Source organism: Panthera tigris, chromosome D1 (assembly GCF_018350195.1).
Source record: "Panthera tigris isolate Pti1 chromosome D1, P.tigris_Pti1_mat1.1, whole genome shotgun sequence".
NCBI classification, from domain to species: Eukaryota; Metazoa; Chordata; class Mammalia; order Carnivora; family Felidae; genus Panthera; species Panthera tigris.
This window is the reverse complement of record NC_056669.1, coordinates 114,630,269-114,647,184: the sequence shown is the minus strand read 5'-3', so window position 1 is coordinate 114,647,184 and position 16,916 is coordinate 114,630,269. Positions and strand designations below refer to the sequence as shown.

The 16,916-nt window shown below is 54.2% G+C and overlaps 2 protein-coding genes and 1 long non-coding RNA gene across 4 annotated transcripts; 2 read left to right on the top strand and 1 right to left on the bottom strand.

Annotated features, from left to right (window-relative positions):
• Window positions 1-6,681: 6,681 nt before the first annotated feature.
• Window positions 6,682-11,947, bottom strand: LOC122231187. 2 transcript variants are annotated; one of them, XR_006208376.1, is made up of 2 exons: window positions 11,550-11,947; window positions 6,682-8,007 (listed from the first exon to the last, which is right to left on the bottom strand). It is a non-coding gene; the product is annotated as an uncharacterized LOC122231187 (long non-coding RNA). The 2 variants fall into 2 exon arrangements; XR_006208377.1 differs by having other exon boundaries at window positions 11,900-11,943.
• On the top strand, window positions 9,623-10,948 carry SCGB1C1 (secretoglobin family 1C member 1). The gene is made up of 3 exons (XM_007094206.2): window positions 9,623-9,677; window positions 10,283-10,482; window positions 10,916-10,948. Exons 1-3 carry the CDS (start codon window positions 9,623-9,625, stop codon window positions 10,946-10,948), a joined length of 288 nt encoding a protein of 95 aa, XP_007094268.1.
• Window positions 11,948-12,137: 190 nt separating the features above from the next.
• ODF3 (outer dense fiber of sperm tails 3) lies at window positions 12,138-15,945 on the top strand. Its single transcript, XM_042958534.1, has 7 exons — window positions 12,138-12,226; window positions 12,628-12,744; window positions 13,142-13,342; window positions 13,688-13,789; window positions 13,968-14,089; window positions 14,880-15,020; window positions 15,618-15,945. Exons 2-7 carry the CDS (start codon window positions 12,636-12,638, stop codon window positions 15,705-15,707), a joined length of 765 nt encoding a protein of 254 aa, XP_042814468.1. The 5' UTR covers window positions 12,138-12,226; window positions 12,628-12,635; the 3' UTR covers window positions 15,708-15,945.
• Window positions 15,946-16,916: the final 971 nt, after the last annotated feature.

Here is a 16,916-nt window from a genome sequence, read left to right as displayed (position 1 = left end):
TAACCCTAACCCTAACCCTAACCCTAACCCTAACCCTAACCCTAACCCTAACCCTAACCCTAACCCTAACCCTAACCCTAACCCTAACCCTAACCCTAACCCTAACCCTAACCCTAACCCTAACCCTAACCCTAACCCTAACCCTAACCCTAACCCTAACCCTAACCCTAACCCTAACCCTAACCCTAACCCTAACCCTAACCCTAACCCTAACCCTAACCCCTAACCCTAACCCTAACCCTAACCCTAACCCTAACCCTAACCCTAACCCTAACCCTAACCCTAACCCTAACCCTAACCCTAACCCTAACCCTAACCCTAACCCTAACCCTAACCCTAACCCTAACCCTAACCCTAACCCTAACCCTAACCCTAACCCTAACCCTAACCCTAACCCTAACCCTAACCCTAACCCTAACCCTAACCCTAACCCTAACCCTAACCCTAACCCTAACCCTAACCCTAACCCTAACCCTAACCCTAACCCTAACCCTAACCCTAACCCTAACCCTAACCCTAACCCTAACCCTAACCCTAACCCTAACCCTAACCCTAACCCTAACCCTAACCCTAACCCTAACCCTAACCCTAACCCTAACCCTAACCCTAACCCTAACCCTAACCCTAACCCTAACCCTAACCCTAACCCTAACCCTAACCCTAACCCTAACCCTAACCCTAACCCTAACCCTAACCCTAACCCTAACCCTAACCCTAACCCTAACCCTAACCCTAACCCTAACCCTAACCCTAACCCTAACCCTAACCCTAACCCTAACCCTAACCCTAACCCTAACCCTAACCCTAACCCTAACCCTAACCCTAACCCTAACCCTAACCCTAACCCTAACCCTAACCCTAACCCTAACCCTAACCCTAACCCTAACCCCTAACCCTAACCCTAACCCTAACCCTAACCCTAACCCTAACCCTAACCCTAACCCCTAACCCTAACCCTAACCCTAACCCTAACCCTAACCCTAACCCTACAATTGACCCACACCCTCGCATGGGCCCTGAATTCACCCCTCGAGGGAAGTCACGAAACTGGAGTCGCTTCGGCCCTGATGACTTCCCCGGACCGAACCCTAACCCTAGCTAAGGCTCTCTCCCCATGGGGACGCAATTTCAAAGTCTGACAACAACACAGACACGGGCTCGAGAATCGGTGCAAAATACTCGGCATGGAACGCGGAACATCACCATATCATTCCCAAGCCCCGGCTACACCTGCCCAAGAGGATGTCTGAGCCTACCTACCAGTGACCCATAGAGTTGTGTGGCCTTGGAACCTAAAAACTAATCCTGACCGGGACCCTCCCTCCTGCACTGTGTGTTCAGTGCCTGGAGCCGCCTGGGACCTAACCCTAACCCTAACCCTAACCCTAACCCTAACCCTAACCCCTAACCCTAACCCTAACCCTAACCCTAACCCTAACCCTAACCCCTAACCCTAACCCTAACCCTAACCCCTAACCCTAACCCTAACCCTAACCCTAACCCTAACCCTAACTCTCAAACCCAAACCTTAACCTAACCCTAAACCTAACCCAAGCCCAAACCTAACGTCTAAACCTAACTCTAACTCCAAACCCTAACCCCTAACCATAACCCTAAACCCAACCCTAATGCATAACCTAACTCTAGCCCCTAACGCTAACCCTTAACACCAACCCTAACCATAACCCTAACCCCTAACACCAAACCGAAACCCAAACCCTAACGCTCACAACACACAGGAATGGGGTTGCTTCGGCACTGGTGAAGTCCCTGGACCGAACATTAACCCTAGTTAAGGATCTCTCTGGAAAGGGACCCAATTCCTCTCTCTGAGAACACCACAAACAAAGAGCCCGAAGCGGTGCAGGATTACTTGGCGTGGAACATGGAACATCATCATGACATTTCCAATGCCCGCATGGAGCTGCACCAGGGGGCTCCTGAGGCCCAACTGAAGATGGGACACACACGGGCCCTGGCTCACAAAGACTAAGCCTGAACAGCCCACCCAATGAGGCCTACACTCAATTCTCCGGGAAGACCGCTACCTTGCTGGAGTTTCAGCACTTGGAGCTTCCTGGGACTTAACCCTAAACTTAACCATGACACTCAGCATACCGCTCAACCTAAACCTCACCCCAACTCTAAACCTAAACCTACACCTGACCCACACCAGCGCATGGACCCTCATTCAGCCCTCTAGGGTGATAACGGCACTGGTGTCGCTTTGGCCTTGGCAATGTCCCTGGAACGAAACTTAACCTTGAAAGATTTCTCCCAATGGGGACCCAATACCTAAGTCTGAGGACACGACGGACTTGGGGCCCAGAGGCAGAGGAGGATTACTCGGCATGGAAATTGGACATCACCATGTCATTACCAAAGACAAGAAGGAGCTTCACAGGGGACTTGATGAGGCCTGAGGAGTGGCCCTGACACCCAAACTCAGCCTGACTGGGACACTCACAAGAGCCCTCCACTCAGCCCTGTGGGGAGACCATTGCCCTACTAGGGGTATAGTGCCAGGAGCCTTCTGTCTCCAAACGCTAATCTTAACAGTGACGCTCAATATACACCTGAACCTAAACCTCACTTCATCTTTAACACTCACCCTACACCTGACCCACACCTCGCTGTGGCATCAGTGCCTGGAGCCTCCTGGGACCTCACCGTACCCATAAATGTAACCCTAACCATAACCCTCAACCTAAACCTTACCCTATTTCTAATACTAACCCTACAATTGACCCACACCCTCGCATGGGCCCTCAATTCACCCCTCGAGGGAAATCACGAAACTGGAGTCGCTTCGGCCCTGATGACTTCCCCGGACCGAACCCTAACCCTAGCTAAGGCTCTCTCCCCATGGGGACGCAATTTCAAAGTCTGACAACAACACAGACACGGGCTCGAGAATCGGTGCAAAATACTCGGCATGGAACGCGGAACATCACCATATCATTCCCAAGCCCCGGCTACACCTGCCCAAGAGGATGTCTGAGCCTACCTACCAGTGACCCATAGAGTTGTGTGGCCTTGGAACCTAAAAACTAATCCTGACCGGGACCCTCCCTCCTGCACTGTGTGTTCAGTGCCTGGAGCCGCCTGGGACCTAACCCTAACCCTAACCCTAACCCTAACCCTAACCCTAACCATAACCATAACCCTATCCCTAACCCTAATCCTAACCCCTAACCTTAACTCTAACCCTAACCCATAACACCTAACCCTAACCCTAACCATAACCCTAACCCTAACCCTAACCATAACCATAACCCTATCCCTAACCCTAATCCTAACCCTAAGCCTAACCCTTGCTTCTTCAACCCTCAAGTCTCACAAGCATCTCTTATAGGACAATAACACAGCCTGTCAATCAAGCTGCATCCTGACAAAGAGGTCCACTCTCCTCCAGTTCAGCCTTCAAGAGAATAGGTCATTTGTGTTGGTTCAGGCCTGGAAATGGGTAGATTCCATGCATCCTCAACTGCCCGCTCCTGAGACCAGTCTTCTCCTGAACTTTTCTCTGTACAGATTCCCTGGGTAAATAGTTGCGTGGGAGATGTGTGCACAGTACACACTGATCAGCCAGCCTGGTGCATCCAGGACCCAACAAGTCGGTGGAGTTCAGACTGCCCCCACCAAAGTGTATAACCATTTGAAAGGAGGCAGTGCACCCCCAAAATCATTTCACAGTGGCAGATTTAAACTGGCATCAGTCAGCCCACATCTGAACTGACCGCATGCTGGGGATGCTGACTTCCACAGCAATCAGTGCTCCCAGCTGTTTTATCAGAGGAAACCCCAGCAAGTTTGTGGAGTCTGATGCTGGCAAGGCAGTGCACCTTTCTCCAGCTCTGTCTTCAGGGGAAATGTGTGCATTTGAGTAGGATAAGTCTTGGAATCAGGCAGATGTCTGGTGCCCCCAAATAATCAGCTCCTTGGGACAGGCATGGCCTGTCCCTACAGCTGCCCTGTTCCAGCTCCCTGGACCCGCCCAGCTTGCACACTACACACCCCCTCGGCCTGCAGAGGGCAGCCTGTGCCCTACAAGTCTGTGGAACCAGGGCTAGTCTGCTTTGCCTTCTGGGTGGAGGCATACAACCCCAAAAATCTTTCTCAGGCAGCAACTTTATTTTTTATTTATCTATTTATTTTTTAATGTAATTTACTGTCAAATTGATTAACATACAGTGTGTAAAATGTGCTCTTTGTTTTGGGAGTAGATCTCCATGGTTCATCACATACAATGCCCAGTGCTCATCCCAACAAGTGCCCTCCCCAATGCCCATCACCCACTTTCCCGTCTCCCCACACCCCATCAACCCTCAGTTTGTTCTCTGTATTTAAGAGCCTCTTATAGTTTGCCTCCCTCCCTCTCTGTTTGTAAGTAATTTTTCCCCTTCCCCTCCCCCATGGTCTTCCGTTAAGTTTCTCAAGATCCACATATGAGTGAAAACATATGATAGCTGTCTTTCTCTGACTGACTTATTTCACTCTGCATAATACCTTCCAGTTCCATCCACGTTGATACAAACGGCATGATTTCATTCTTTCTCATTGTCAGGCAGCAACTTTAGACCTAGAACAGTCAGATCCAATTTGGACTGGCTCCCTGAAGGGGTCCCTGGCAGATATAGCATCCAAGGACCCCAGGTCTGTCTTCTTGAAGACCGCCCAGATAATCACCCTAAGACATCACCACACCCTAAACCCTGATCCTGACCCTGGCTCTTAGAGAATTTGGTGTTGTCTATGTTTTGAGATTTGGCTGTTCTAACAGGTGTGTAGGGGCATCTCATATTGTTTTCATTTGCATGTTCTTAATGACATATGATGTTGAACTTCTCTTCATCTGCCATCTGTACATCTTCTTAGATGGCATGGCCATTTAGACTTTTTGCCCAATTTTTAACCAGGTTGTTTTCTTACTGTGGAGTTTTAAGAATTCTTTGTATATTTTAGATAACAATTCTTTATCAGGTATATCTCTCTGTAAATATTTTCTCCCAGTCTATGATTTATCTCTGTATTCTCTTAAACTAATTATCTTTTTATTCAAGTCTATTTTTTAATTTCTACTTTAACACCAACTTAGGAAAGCACAATTCACTGAGATTTCCACTGCCAAGAATAGGTGCCGCTTTTCTGAATGGGACAGGAAGAGTGAATCGCATGATGACAGTTAAAGCAATCCCAAAGATATAAAGGCAGAGTTCGTGTTCTTTGAACTTGGGAGAACAGTCTCTTGTTGACTTGGTCCCATGTTCACTAACAGCAAAAGGGTGACACTGCAGTGTGCTACTTGTGGTGACAGACTAGCTGCTGAGGCAATGAGACTGTCGGCACTGGAGCCACAGTCACAGGTAAAACATAAGTCAACTGGTTCCAAACCAAATTCCTTGAGAGAGAGAGTATTAAGTTGAGAAGCTGGCGGCACCAGAGTTTTAATATTTCACACACATAAACCGGTACTTTTCAGGTTCTTGACAAAGTGGTACCTTGGTACCAAGCTACCAAACAAGTAAACGTGAGGGCTGACATGTTCATGGAAGACTGCGTCACAGGCTTGAAGCACCAAAGTCATCGCTTGAAAATATTGGGTGTGTCTGTGGCATAGAAAGAGCTTGGGCACAACTTTCCAAAGACACCACTTCTCGGCACATCAAGGAGCTGGTTAGTGAAATGGAAGTTCAGTGATAGAAGTCAGAGTAAATGAAACTACCAAAAGATTTTCCATCATGACCTGATGGACTGTTATGGGTGACACAATGCATGTGTCATTTGAATACGATGATGATGCAAAATAAGAAATTTGTTTATAGCTTCATTGCCAACAAAACTGTTAGCTCTGAACCAATTTGAACCACGCACAGCAACATTGCCAACAGATGTGGTTTGGAGTCTGAGCTTTGTGTGGCGAGTCCTGACGGCACAGCTGCAGTGAGAAAAATGGTCTGGAGCAGCTGCCTGGAATGATGAACTTGCACCAGGATCTTAGTCAAAGCCCTGCCTTCTTTAATGACAATGTCTTGCCTGAAAAACATCTGACCCAAGCAGTGTGCTTAAAGAGGCAGTAAAATTGTGGCTTCCCTAACAACTGACACATAAAATTCAAGATTATTCTCTTTATTCTGTACAAAATGGAAGCTCATCATAAGCAACTGGTGATGCATTTTTAGATAGGGTAGTTATCAAGGGGAGGCGCCCAGCTGAGAATGCTTGATGAGGATGAGCTCCTAGTGTTTCGGCAAGAAATGAAGGATTGTGGCCCCAGCTCATTAACATCATGAATCAGATAGTCTGACTCCCTGATTTATCTAATATCCTCAATATTTAAAGATATTAATATTTCCGTGCAAGAACAGAATGCCATGCATTTTCATTAAGACACATAAGGTCAGAGAGCACGCATAAATGTTAAAAAACCAGAAGAACAGGGGTGCCTGGGTGGCTCAGTTGGTTAAGCGCCTGACTTTGGCTCAGGTCATGAACTCACGGTCTGTGAGTTCGAGCCTCACGTCCGTCTCTATGCTGACAGCTCAGAGCCTGGAGCCTGCTTTGGATTCTGTGTCTCCCTCTCTCTCTGCCCCCCACCCCCCGCTCGTGCTCTGTCTCAGAAATAAATAAACATTAATAAAATAAAATAAAAATAAAAAAACAGAAGAACAGAGGCTCATGCAGATTGTGATAATGAAGTCCATTATTAACAAGTATTATTTTGGCATTTGCACATCTGTGAAAACTGTAACCAAACACCTTATGAACAAATAAGATGTGGAGTTTTTTGATTGAACATTTTAAATATAATTTTCCATCAAATAAAGACACTGCTGCAATGAGGATGTTAATGGATGCTGAACCTATTTGCCCCCAATTGTTAGCCAAACCCAACCAGAAAACGGAAGCTGGGAGCCTCCTGGGGCCCCGAACCAGAATCGGCAGAGCAGCGAGAGTCTGAAGGGCCAAGGGGAGGCCTCCATCACCAGCGTCAAGAGGAGGCACTTGTGTTTTGCTGTGTTTTGCTTGAAATCACGTGATGTTAGAGCATAATAAATCCTGACATGCATGACGCGGTAGAGATAAAACCCTGATTTGTAGAGAGAGGGGCAGTAAGTCCTCCATTGGGGAGGCCTTTGTTGCATTGCCATTGGTGTGTGAAGACAGGGCCTTGCATACGACATGAAGACACACAGATATATGCCTGCAAAGAAAGGCAGACATAGATGCAGTGTCGGGACTGTGTGTAGTTTCTCTTCTGATTTCTTCGGTTTCTCAGTGAGATACAAGTCAAGGCCCAGAAGGTAAGACGAGAGGGGCGGTGTGATAAACGGCCATCTCCAAGGATGTGAGGACACCCACCCTGGAGACCTAGAAGTCATGGGCAGCACCAAGGACCCACCCAAGGGGAAGTCTTGACAAGAGGTTGGCTGAGTTGGTAGGTGGAAGGAGAGAGGTGGAGTCATCCAGCACTAGGGGGAGGGGAGACAGGGGAGGCAGCACAGTTGCAAGCAAGGGAGGGGTGCGGTATAATGGCGGTGCCGTGAATCCAGGGCATGGAAGTGTGTGTGCACCGTGACGGTCAGCCAGGCTGGGCACCAGAGGCAGCAAGCTGAGGAACAGAGGACGTAGTCAGAGGGAGGGCACTTGAAGTAGAAATGGAGGAACATAGCCATTGGTGTTGTGGAGGCCAGGGAATGAGCTTGGCAGTGGCTGACTGAAGGAAGGAAAGGTGAGGTGGCCAGGAGAAGGGGGTTAGAACCTAGGTGGATTAGGTATGTGCAAGCAAGGTCACCACGATCGGTAATGAGCAAGACTGACTCTACTGCTCAAGTCCTCATCAACTGTGAGATGGTTGGAGATTCTGTCGCCGACACTGCCCAGGAAAGGCTGCAGGGCAACTGCTAACAGCTTGTGCTTCCAGGGGCTGGGGTTTGTGGAAGAAGAAAAGCCACGATCCAAATGCAGCCAGAGGGGTACTCAGTCCACCTCCAGCAGGACAACACTCTGGAGAGGTGGGAGGAAAATGGAGAAGAAGAGGAATTAAAGCTGGGTGGACTGGTCTCCATTAGAGCCCAGCCTGACTGTCAGAATCATCTGGAGGGATTCAGAACGACAGAAGCCCAGGTGGTACCCCCGGGGACACTGCTTCTGAGCTACGTCAAAGTCCGGGGCTGGCACTTTTAAACATCCACCCAGGTGACACAACAGGCAGCCAGAGACCAGTGAGTGAAGGATGGTGATGGGCACAGCCCAGCGCAGGGGATAGAGCCGGTCACATTGTAATGACTTTGTACGCGACAGATGGGAGCTCTGAGTAAGAGTATTGTGGAATCACTATGTTGTACTCCTGAAACTAATGTAACATCGTGTGTCCACTAGGCTGCCAAGTGGCCATCCCAGAAGCCACGACCCCTGGGGCCTTTGGGGACCGGGGCTCCACATTGCCTTGAGTACAGTCTCACTGATGCAGCCACATTGTTTTGTTACAGGTGATCTCAGTACACATTATTTGTCCTGTATTTTTGGAATTACGTGTATGAACAGGTTAGACCATCTCTGGATTTTGTTGTGTGCCAGCAAAGAGAATTGCAGGCACCTGCGTGGCTGAGAAGCTGTGTTCAGGAGGACACAGGACAAGGGTCTGGTGTCTGTGACAGACTCAGGACCAGGTGGAGGTGAGTGAGGGACAGGGCGACAAAGTCACCATGGTAATCAAGCCTCCCCGACACCTCCCGCCAAAGTCTGAATGAGGAGCCCCCAGGGCTGGCCAGGGGCTAAACCCCTGAGTCCTCACGGGCACCCTGAGGGTGAGCATGCCAGTCCAGCAGGATGCCAACAGTCACCACCAGGTGGCAGCAGGGGACAGCAGAGGGGCCAGGCCCCACACAGGAATAGCTGCTCCTGGGCCCGTTTGGTTGGCAGCCCAGGTGTCTCAGCCTCCTATCTCCATTCTAACATAGAACCATCTCCCCCGAATCCTACACTTCCCGGGGCTCGCCTGCCATAGAAGGAAAATATGTTTCGGGTGACCCTTCCTCGCTTCCTGCCGTGATGGGACAATCCCACCAGTCCCCAGGCGTGGCCCGAATCCTCTCCCCTCAGTCCCTCTGAGGCGACCTCCACCCCCTGGACCCTGCTATCCACTCGGGCTTCCTGCAGCCCTGGGCCCATCTCCCACTACCCAGACTCTCAGGCCCAGGAAGTCCCCTACCCCTGCCCCAGTGGCATGTTGAGGCATGTTGAGCAGAGCAGGGATTCCCAGCCAAAAAGAAAGGCTTGAGCCCAACCCCAGAACCTGTCACCCTCAGCCACAAGCCAGGCATGGCCGGAGGCCCGTGATGCCCCAGCCCCCACTGTTCTTCCTCACCGACCTCACATCTGACTTTCTCCCACGTCCACTCAACTCAACCACAAGCCGACTGCCCCTCACACAGCACCCTAAGCCTGTTGCTCCTTGACACCCATGGGGGCCCAGGGTGAGGACACACCCCTGGCTGCCCAACTTGTGCTCTCACTGCCAAGGTCTTGATGGGCAGGTTGGGCCCGCCCCCAGGCCAGGTGCCGCCTGTGGGGCATAAAGCCTGCAGAGGCAGCTCCTGAGGGAGCTCTGCTACCTGCCATGAAGGGGAGCAGCACCCTCCTGCTGGTGGCCCTCACCCTGCTCTGCTCCTGCGGTGAGTCTGTGTGCTTCCAGCAGGGCCCATGTGTGGGGGCAGACAGGAACCTGGGGGGCTAAAACCCAGGCACTAGGCCCCTCACAAGGATGGGCGGCGGCCTTCCTAGGTGCCCGACCGGCCTCCATCACAGAACACAGATGTGGGCAGATGCCCCCGATGCTCCCGCCAACCCCAGTCCCCACCCAGCCCAGCTCCAACCTCTGCCCCAGCCCTAGCGTCACCAAGCCCAATGTCACCAACCTAGCCCAGCCTGACCCCAACCCTCCAAGCCCCAGGTCAGCCAACCTCACTCAGAGGGTGAATTCCAGCCACATTAGGGGCTTGCCGCCCCTTCCCTAGTAATGCCAGGGAACCCCAGAGTGGGAGACGCTGCCGAGGCTAGGGGTGACAAGAGGGGTCTGTGGCCAGGTAGAGTTAGGGGGTATTATGGAGTAAGACCTGGGGGAGGTGAGGCAGGGTGATCATGGGGGCACATCTGGGGCAAGTGAGGTGGGCATTGATGCAGAAGGTCTGGACACCACCGAGGCTGGAGCGCTGGGAGGTCTGGGGTGGGCTGGAATGGAATTCTCTTGTGCCGGTGTCACCTTGCCCCCACCTCACAGGGCTAGCCATCGGGGATGACAACAGTGACTTTTTCATGGACTTCCTGCAAACGCTGCTGGTGGGGTCCCCAGAGGAGCTATATGAGGGACCTCTTGGCAAGTACGATGTCAATGCAGATGCCAAGGCAGCACTGACGGAGCTCAAGTCCTGTATCGATGGCCTACAGCCTGTGCACAAGGCGGAGCTGGTCAAACTGCTGGTACCAAGGCTGGGGTGGGGGCGGGGGGGGGGTCACCCCATTCCCTGAAGGTCTGTAGCCCCAGCAGGACACACAGCCCTGCCCCACTAGCCCTCCACCAAATGCTATGACTCCTGATTATCACCCCAATACAGCCACCACCCCACAGACACCTTGACCTGCCTCAGTCAGCAGAAGTGGACATCCCAGACCTCAATCCCCCAGAGCAGCCTCAGCCTCCCCTAAGTGCACATACATGCATATGGCACACCCACATACAAGTACGCACCACTTCCGCCGTTGCTAGGAGGGGACTGGCTGAAGTGTGCCAGAGCCTACTGTCCTCCAGGGGCTGGCCTGAGCCTACCCGCCCAACAGGATGGGGCTTTCTAGTTATCGATCACCAGGTATGGGACCCCCCAGCCCTCTTGGCCCACACCTGTCTGCCTTCCAGGTGCAAGTGCTGGGCAGTCAAGATGATGCATAGCGGACCCCAGTCATGTCTCCAAGCAGCCACAGGACCAGCTACACCAGCAGCAATGGCCACACTGCCCCATTACCACTTCTCTGCGTGTAAATTTATAAAACTGTTCAATCAATAAAGCCTCCTGCAGCTCAGGCTCTGGCTCCTGTCTCTCCCCACAGTCAGGGACACAACCACATGGATATGCGGATTCACAGACACAGGGTCACATCCGCAGAGCATGCACGTAGAAGTAACCCCACACAGAGGGCAGAACCACCAGACCCCCATGTAGGCGGACAGAGCAAGACGGACAGGCAGGGGAGTGGACGCAGGAAGGGCTACAGAGGCAGCGGTGGGGTGCAGGACCAGTGCGTCAGAGGAGGCAGGGCAAAGAGCCCCAGGCCGGCGATGTGGCTAGAACTGGGAGGTCAGGCTGGGGGCGTTCTGCGTCTGAAGATTGTCATTCCAAGACAATAAATATCCACAATATACACCTGGCACAGGTCCAGGGGTTGAAAGCATTCCCCCTAAAGTCACCCAAGGAAAGAGTCTGTCTGGAAGACGTGCAGACCCGAGCCCTACCCCCAAGAGGAACCTTGACAAAGTGGAGAAGAAAGTGCACCTGGTCTTGAGGACACCCGTGGTCGAGGGGTGGGCATGGCCAGCAGTGGCACAGGAGGGAGAGCAGGGTCTGGAAAGGTTCCGCAGAAGGGCAACAGCTCAGCGCCACCCCCCAAACTCCCCAACCAGCGCTGACCCTACCCTCACCCAGGATCCCAACTGCTGGAGGCTTCTTGTGCCTCAGTTTCCCCAGATCAGTGGTCTTCACTGGGAGCAAGGCTGACTAGGTTCATCTCTGCCCCTCACAACCTTTGCTCTCTGGCCACTCCAGCTCTGGGCCCTGTGGCCTCACCTTCCAGTACAGAACCTCACTGTCCCTTTTCCCACCCTCCAAGCCTCTGCCCTACCCACCATAGTGAGGAGCAGAGCAAAGTCCTGACCTGAGCCATGCCTGGTGAGGGTGGGGGTCCCCTGGGCAGAGGCCATTGTCTTCATCATACAGATAGTGATCTAGAACCTGCTGTCCCACAGAGCTGCATTCTAGAGCTCAGGGGCCAGGATCTCTCCCCACCCCCACCCAATTCTCCAAGCCCCCTGGGAAGAGGAGAGAGAGGGAAAGGCCTTCCTTTCCATGCCCCTTTTTTGGGAACTGCCTGGCATTGAGGCCAGTGCGACGGGACGACCTCCAAGGAGGCCCGGTCCATAGGTTGCTCTGAGTGCAGCTCCTGGACTGAAGAGGTAAGGGCCCCTCTGGAGTGGCCCTCTCCCTGCCCCACAGCACAGCCTCAGCCAAGAAGTTTTCCACCTTTGCCCACCACTCCCTGCCCAGTGGTGCCCAGCATCCCCTGAATAGGAGGAACCTACCCAGGGCCCCTGCAGAGCCAGGGAAGTGTGGTCAGTGAGGCTGGAGGAGACAGCCCTTCCCAGATTGTGCATGAGGGTCTAATGCTCCTCCTCTTGGAGGCTGGTGAGGGCAGAGCAAGCCCACTGCTCCAAGCATAACCTCTGTGTAGGCCCCAGCTCAAGACCTTACTGAGGAGGCTGTGGCCTGCAGTTCTGCCCACCAGTGGGGACAAGACAGGGATAGGGTGGGGAGTTGGGACTTCCCAGCACCTGGTCACCCTTCCATCCATGGACAGAGCCAGCCATGGCAGAGGAAGTATGGGTGGGCACCTGGAGGCCCCATCGCCCCCGGGGGCCCATCATGGCCCTCTACAGCAGCCCAGGACCCAAGTACTTGATTCCACCCACCACGGGTAAGAGCCTGGGAGCCTGGGATGGGACTGGGGCAGGGGCAGAAGCCAGCTCTGAGGTGGGCTTGGGATGGGCCTGGAGAGGGTCTGGAGAGGGTCTGGGAGGGCATGGGGCGGGTCTGCGAGGTTCTGGGAGGGTCAGGGAGGTCTGACGAGGGTCTGGGGAGGGCATGGATGGGCCTGGGGTGGGTCTGGGGCGGGTCTGGGGAAAGTTTGAGGTGGGCCTAAGGAGGGTCTGTGTGGGGGCAGGGGGTGGGCCTGGAGAGGCTCAGAGCAGGGAGGGCATTGGGAAGGCTGGGGGCTCATCCCTGACTCCCAGCCCATCGACCCCTCTGGGGTCAATAGGGTGGGGAGAAGGATGGCATCTTACTCCGGGCTGCTCAGAACCCGTGCCCCACAGGCTTTGTGAAGCACACACCCACCAAGCTGCGTGCACCAGCCTACAGTTTCCGCGGGGCCCCCATGCTCCTGGCGGAGAACTGCTCCCCGGGGCCCCGCTACAGCGTGAACCCCAAGATACTGAGGACTGGCAAGGACCTTGGCCCTGCCTACTCCATCCTGGGGCGCTATTGTACCAAGACCATCATGACCCCTGGCCCCGGTAAGTGAGTCTGGCCCAGCTGCAGACCTGCCCAACCCTGCTGGCGGCCACTGCACGTCCTGTCCAGGTGAAGGTGTGAAGGAGCACAGGCATCCTGGCTCTCCTGTCCCCTCTTTTTCCTCTCGAGGGACACCATCAGGCCCAAAGCACCCTCGGAGACCCTCAAGCCCGGCTCTAACTTGGGCTTTTCTTGGCCTACGTCCCCACACCAGGCCCACACCAGACTCTGCCCTTCCCCCTCCAAAGCTGCACCTGTCCCGCCCACTCCTGCAACTCCAGGACACCCCTAACCAATCTCGGTCACCATCCCCTCCCGGCACGCCCTCCGCTCTTCTCCCGAGCCAGGTGACTACTTTCCAGAGAAATCGGCCAAGCACGTGTTTGACTCAGCACCCAGCCACTCCATTTCTGCCCGAACCAAGACCTTCCGAGTGGACAGCACTCCAGGTGTGCAGCAGCCCTGACAGCCAACATCCAACCAGGGTGGGGACCCGGGGGGGGGGGGGGAGGTGAGACAGGTAACGTGATGGCTGCGCTCCTGGAAGTGGCAAACTTCAGGAAAGGAGCTGAGACTCTGCAGGCAGGATTCTGTCCAACTGAGACTCGCTGCCTGTGCACCCCACAGGCCCTGCCGCCTACATGCTGCCTGTGGTCATGGGGCCCCACACCGTTGGCAAGGCGTCCCAACCCTCCTTCTCCATCAAAGGCCGCAGCAAGCTGGGCAGCTTCAGTGACGACCTTCACAAGGCAAGGGTCCCCCCCCCCCGCCGCCCCAGGCACAGCACTGTTCATCCCCCAGAGACAGTCCATCTGGCCCTTCCTCCCCAGAACCCAGTCCCATCAGAGTGAAACCTATCAGCTCTTCACCCTCCGATGTCTGCCACATGCATGGCACCATCCTGTCCCCTGCACCCCCAGGTTACATTCCGGGGATGAGGAAGGGCAGACAATGGACAAGGACGGAGATAGCGACAGTGCCGGGGTAGTGGAGCAAGGAAGGGATTTATGGAGTGCTGCAGGGAGGGTGGGAGCAGCCTTCGATAAGGTGGCATGCAGGAAAATAAGAAGGAGAGGAGTAAAATGTGAGATATTTGGGGGAGGAGGGTTCCAGCTGCAGAAACAGCCAGTGCAAAGGCCCTGAGGTGGCCATGTGTTCAGGAGGTCGAGGAGCCTGGGGAGACTTCCAAAGTGGTTTCACAGCACTGCTGACCCGCCAGTCCAGCCCACGGCCATCAAATCCCACAGGACAGAACCCCAGCTGCAAAGGGGCCTCTCCTGCACACACCAAAGGGACAAGCCTGGGACTGACACACACTGAGGTGTCATCGCCTTGGTGAGGCTTCAGTAGAGGAGTAATGTCCCACACAGAGAAGGTCATCCCACAGTGTGACTGTTGTCTGGAGACAGAAGGGACCCCTGGACACACAGACACACAGTGACTCAAGGCTTGAAACGCACTGTCCAGTGCTGGCCGCCTACCCTTTTGGGTCACGTGTCCTGGCAGGCCAAGCCTGTCTGAGCCTCTTTCACCTTCCAGACCCCAGGTCCTGCAGCCTACCGCCAGACAGATGTGCAGGTGACAAAGTTCAAGGCTCCACAATACACCATGGCAGCCCGGGTGGAGCCCCCAGGGGACAAGACCCTCAAGCCAGGACCAGGAGCCCACAGCCCTGAGAAGGTCCAGGAAGAACAGGGCCCAGAGGGGTGGCGTGAGGGGTGGCGAGTTACAGTGAGGAGGGAGTGGGGATGGTGACATGGCCCAGAGGGCATAGGGGTGGTCACAACCCAGTGGGGGGGAGAAGGGGCACCACTCAGAGGGGGTGATGGGGCACAGCCTGGGAAGCCGGGAACACAGGCCAACCTGTGTGGTTGAGCTGTTGGGGGATACATCTCGGGGGTGTGAAGTCAGCAGGGGCACAGCCTGGTTGCAGGGGGAGGCACAGACCAGAGGAGTAGTTGGGGAGCAAGCCCAGAGTGGGTGTGGGGGGGAAGGGCCTGTGAGCCTGTGGGGGGCACAGTGTCCATGCATCCCTAGAATGCTAGGCTTTCCTGACATACCATTTCCCCAGCTGGCAGGTCCTGCCTCCCTAGACACCAGTGACAGTTAGTGTGTAGAACACTCACTAAACCCAGTAGTGTGGCTTTGGCGCTGGTCCTGAGCCCAGGGCTCAGGAAGGACAGTGAAGCCACTGTCAGCAGCTCTAACCCCAGGGAGGGCAGAACCTGTCAGGCAGGGGCAGGGGTGCCAGAGCCTCTCACAGCCTCTCCTCCCCAGGTGACAGTGACCAAGCCCTGTGCCCCCATCGTCACCTTCGGCATCAAACATTCTGACTACATGATGCCCCTCGTGGTGGATGTGGAATAGCCCTGGCCCCCACCGCACCCCATCACCCACAGCCTCTGCACATCATGTTCCCACATCTGGGCCGTGGGCTAGGGACGCCTCCTCCCCAAGCTGGGCTGTGGCCAGCCTGGCCCTGTAGGGCAGAGCATACCTGTTTGGACAGTTGTGACCAGTTATTTTTTCTATGCTGCTTTCCCATTTGCTAATCTTGTTTCCTGCTGTGCCCACATGTTTAATAAACCACAGATCCCATTAGTAATGGATTTGTCTTGACAGTAGAATCAAGCTTTTTCAGAAAGCCCCCCCCCCCAACACAGGCTGTTGGGTCCTACCCTGGCTTCCAGGGCTTGGGGTCTGAGCAGAGGAGGGCTTGGGACCCTCGGGCGCCCACCCTCCTAATTCTGCCTCGGGCCCTTCACCTCGCGTTTCGTCGTACACTCCAGGGATGGTCACACAAGCACCTATCCCCTCCTATGTGGTCTTCTGCCTGCATGACTCACTCTCAACCGTGAGATCTGGGTCCCCACCTTGAATCTGGACTAGGGCCTGTGACCACCCTGAATAAAGTGATACTGTGACTCCTGACGCCAGGCAATGACATAGAAAGGAAACAGCTTCTGCCTGTGTATCCCCCTCGCTTCGCTCACTTCACACCATGGTGTGCCCCCAGCACGTGGTGTGGCCACATCAACATCCAGGCAGCCAGCACAGCTGGACCGCAAGCTCACACCAGCATCAACCAGCGGGGATGTGAGCAAGCCTTCAGGTGACAGCAGCCCTGGCCTCAGGTCTCCCAGCTGAAGCCTTAATGTTCTAGGCAGAGAGCTGTCCCCACCGTGCGGGTCTCAAATTCCAACCACAGTGATCCAAAGACAAAAATCACTATAAGTGACTAAGTTTTAAGGTGATCTGTTATGCAGCAAAGGCAACACAGGAAGCACAAGAGGACGAGGACCAGGAAGGGGGTATCCGAGTGAGGCCCAAAACAGGCATTTCTAGAGGCCACCTGGAGTCTAAGGCCAGGCCTTGAGGAATGGAGTCTGGATTTCACCTTGACCTTGGGGAGGTTGCTGAGGACCTCAAGATGGGTGGTCCTGCCTGCTGTCCCCGTGAGCCTGCCAGCCATAGCCACACAGAGCACAATATGGCTGCTGACCCTGGCCCAGCAGGAACATCAGGTTCGGTGTTCTGAGCACCTCACATTTATTCATCTAACCCTTGGGAGTAATA

Bases quoted from the DNA above. Each gene is read 5' to 3' on its own strand.
- SCGB1C1 (XM_007094206.2), top strand. From the start codon at position 9,623: ATGAAGGGGAGCAGCACCCTCCTGCTGGTGGCCCTCACCCTGCTCTGC. The intron at 9,678-10,282 runs GTGAGTCTGTGT...CCCACCTCACAG, and splicing joins CACCCTGCTCTGCTCCTGCG to GGCTAGCCATCGGGGATGAC. The intron at 10,483-10,915 runs GTACCAAGGCTG...TCTGCCTTCCAG, and splicing joins CGGAGCTGGTCAAACTGCTG to GTGCAAGTGCTGGGCAGTCA.
- ODF3 (XM_042958534.1), top strand. From the start codon at position 12,636: ATGGCAGAGGAAGTATGGGTGGGCACCTGGAGGCCCCATCGCCCCCGG. The intron at 13,790-13,967 runs GTGTGCAGCAGC...TGCACCCCACAG, and splicing joins CCGAGTGGACAGCACTCCAG to GCCCTGCCGCCTACATGCTG. The intron at 15,021-15,617 runs GTCCAGGAAGAA...TCTCCTCCCCAG, and splicing joins GAGCCCACAGCCCTGAGAAG to GTGACAGTGACCAAGCCCTG.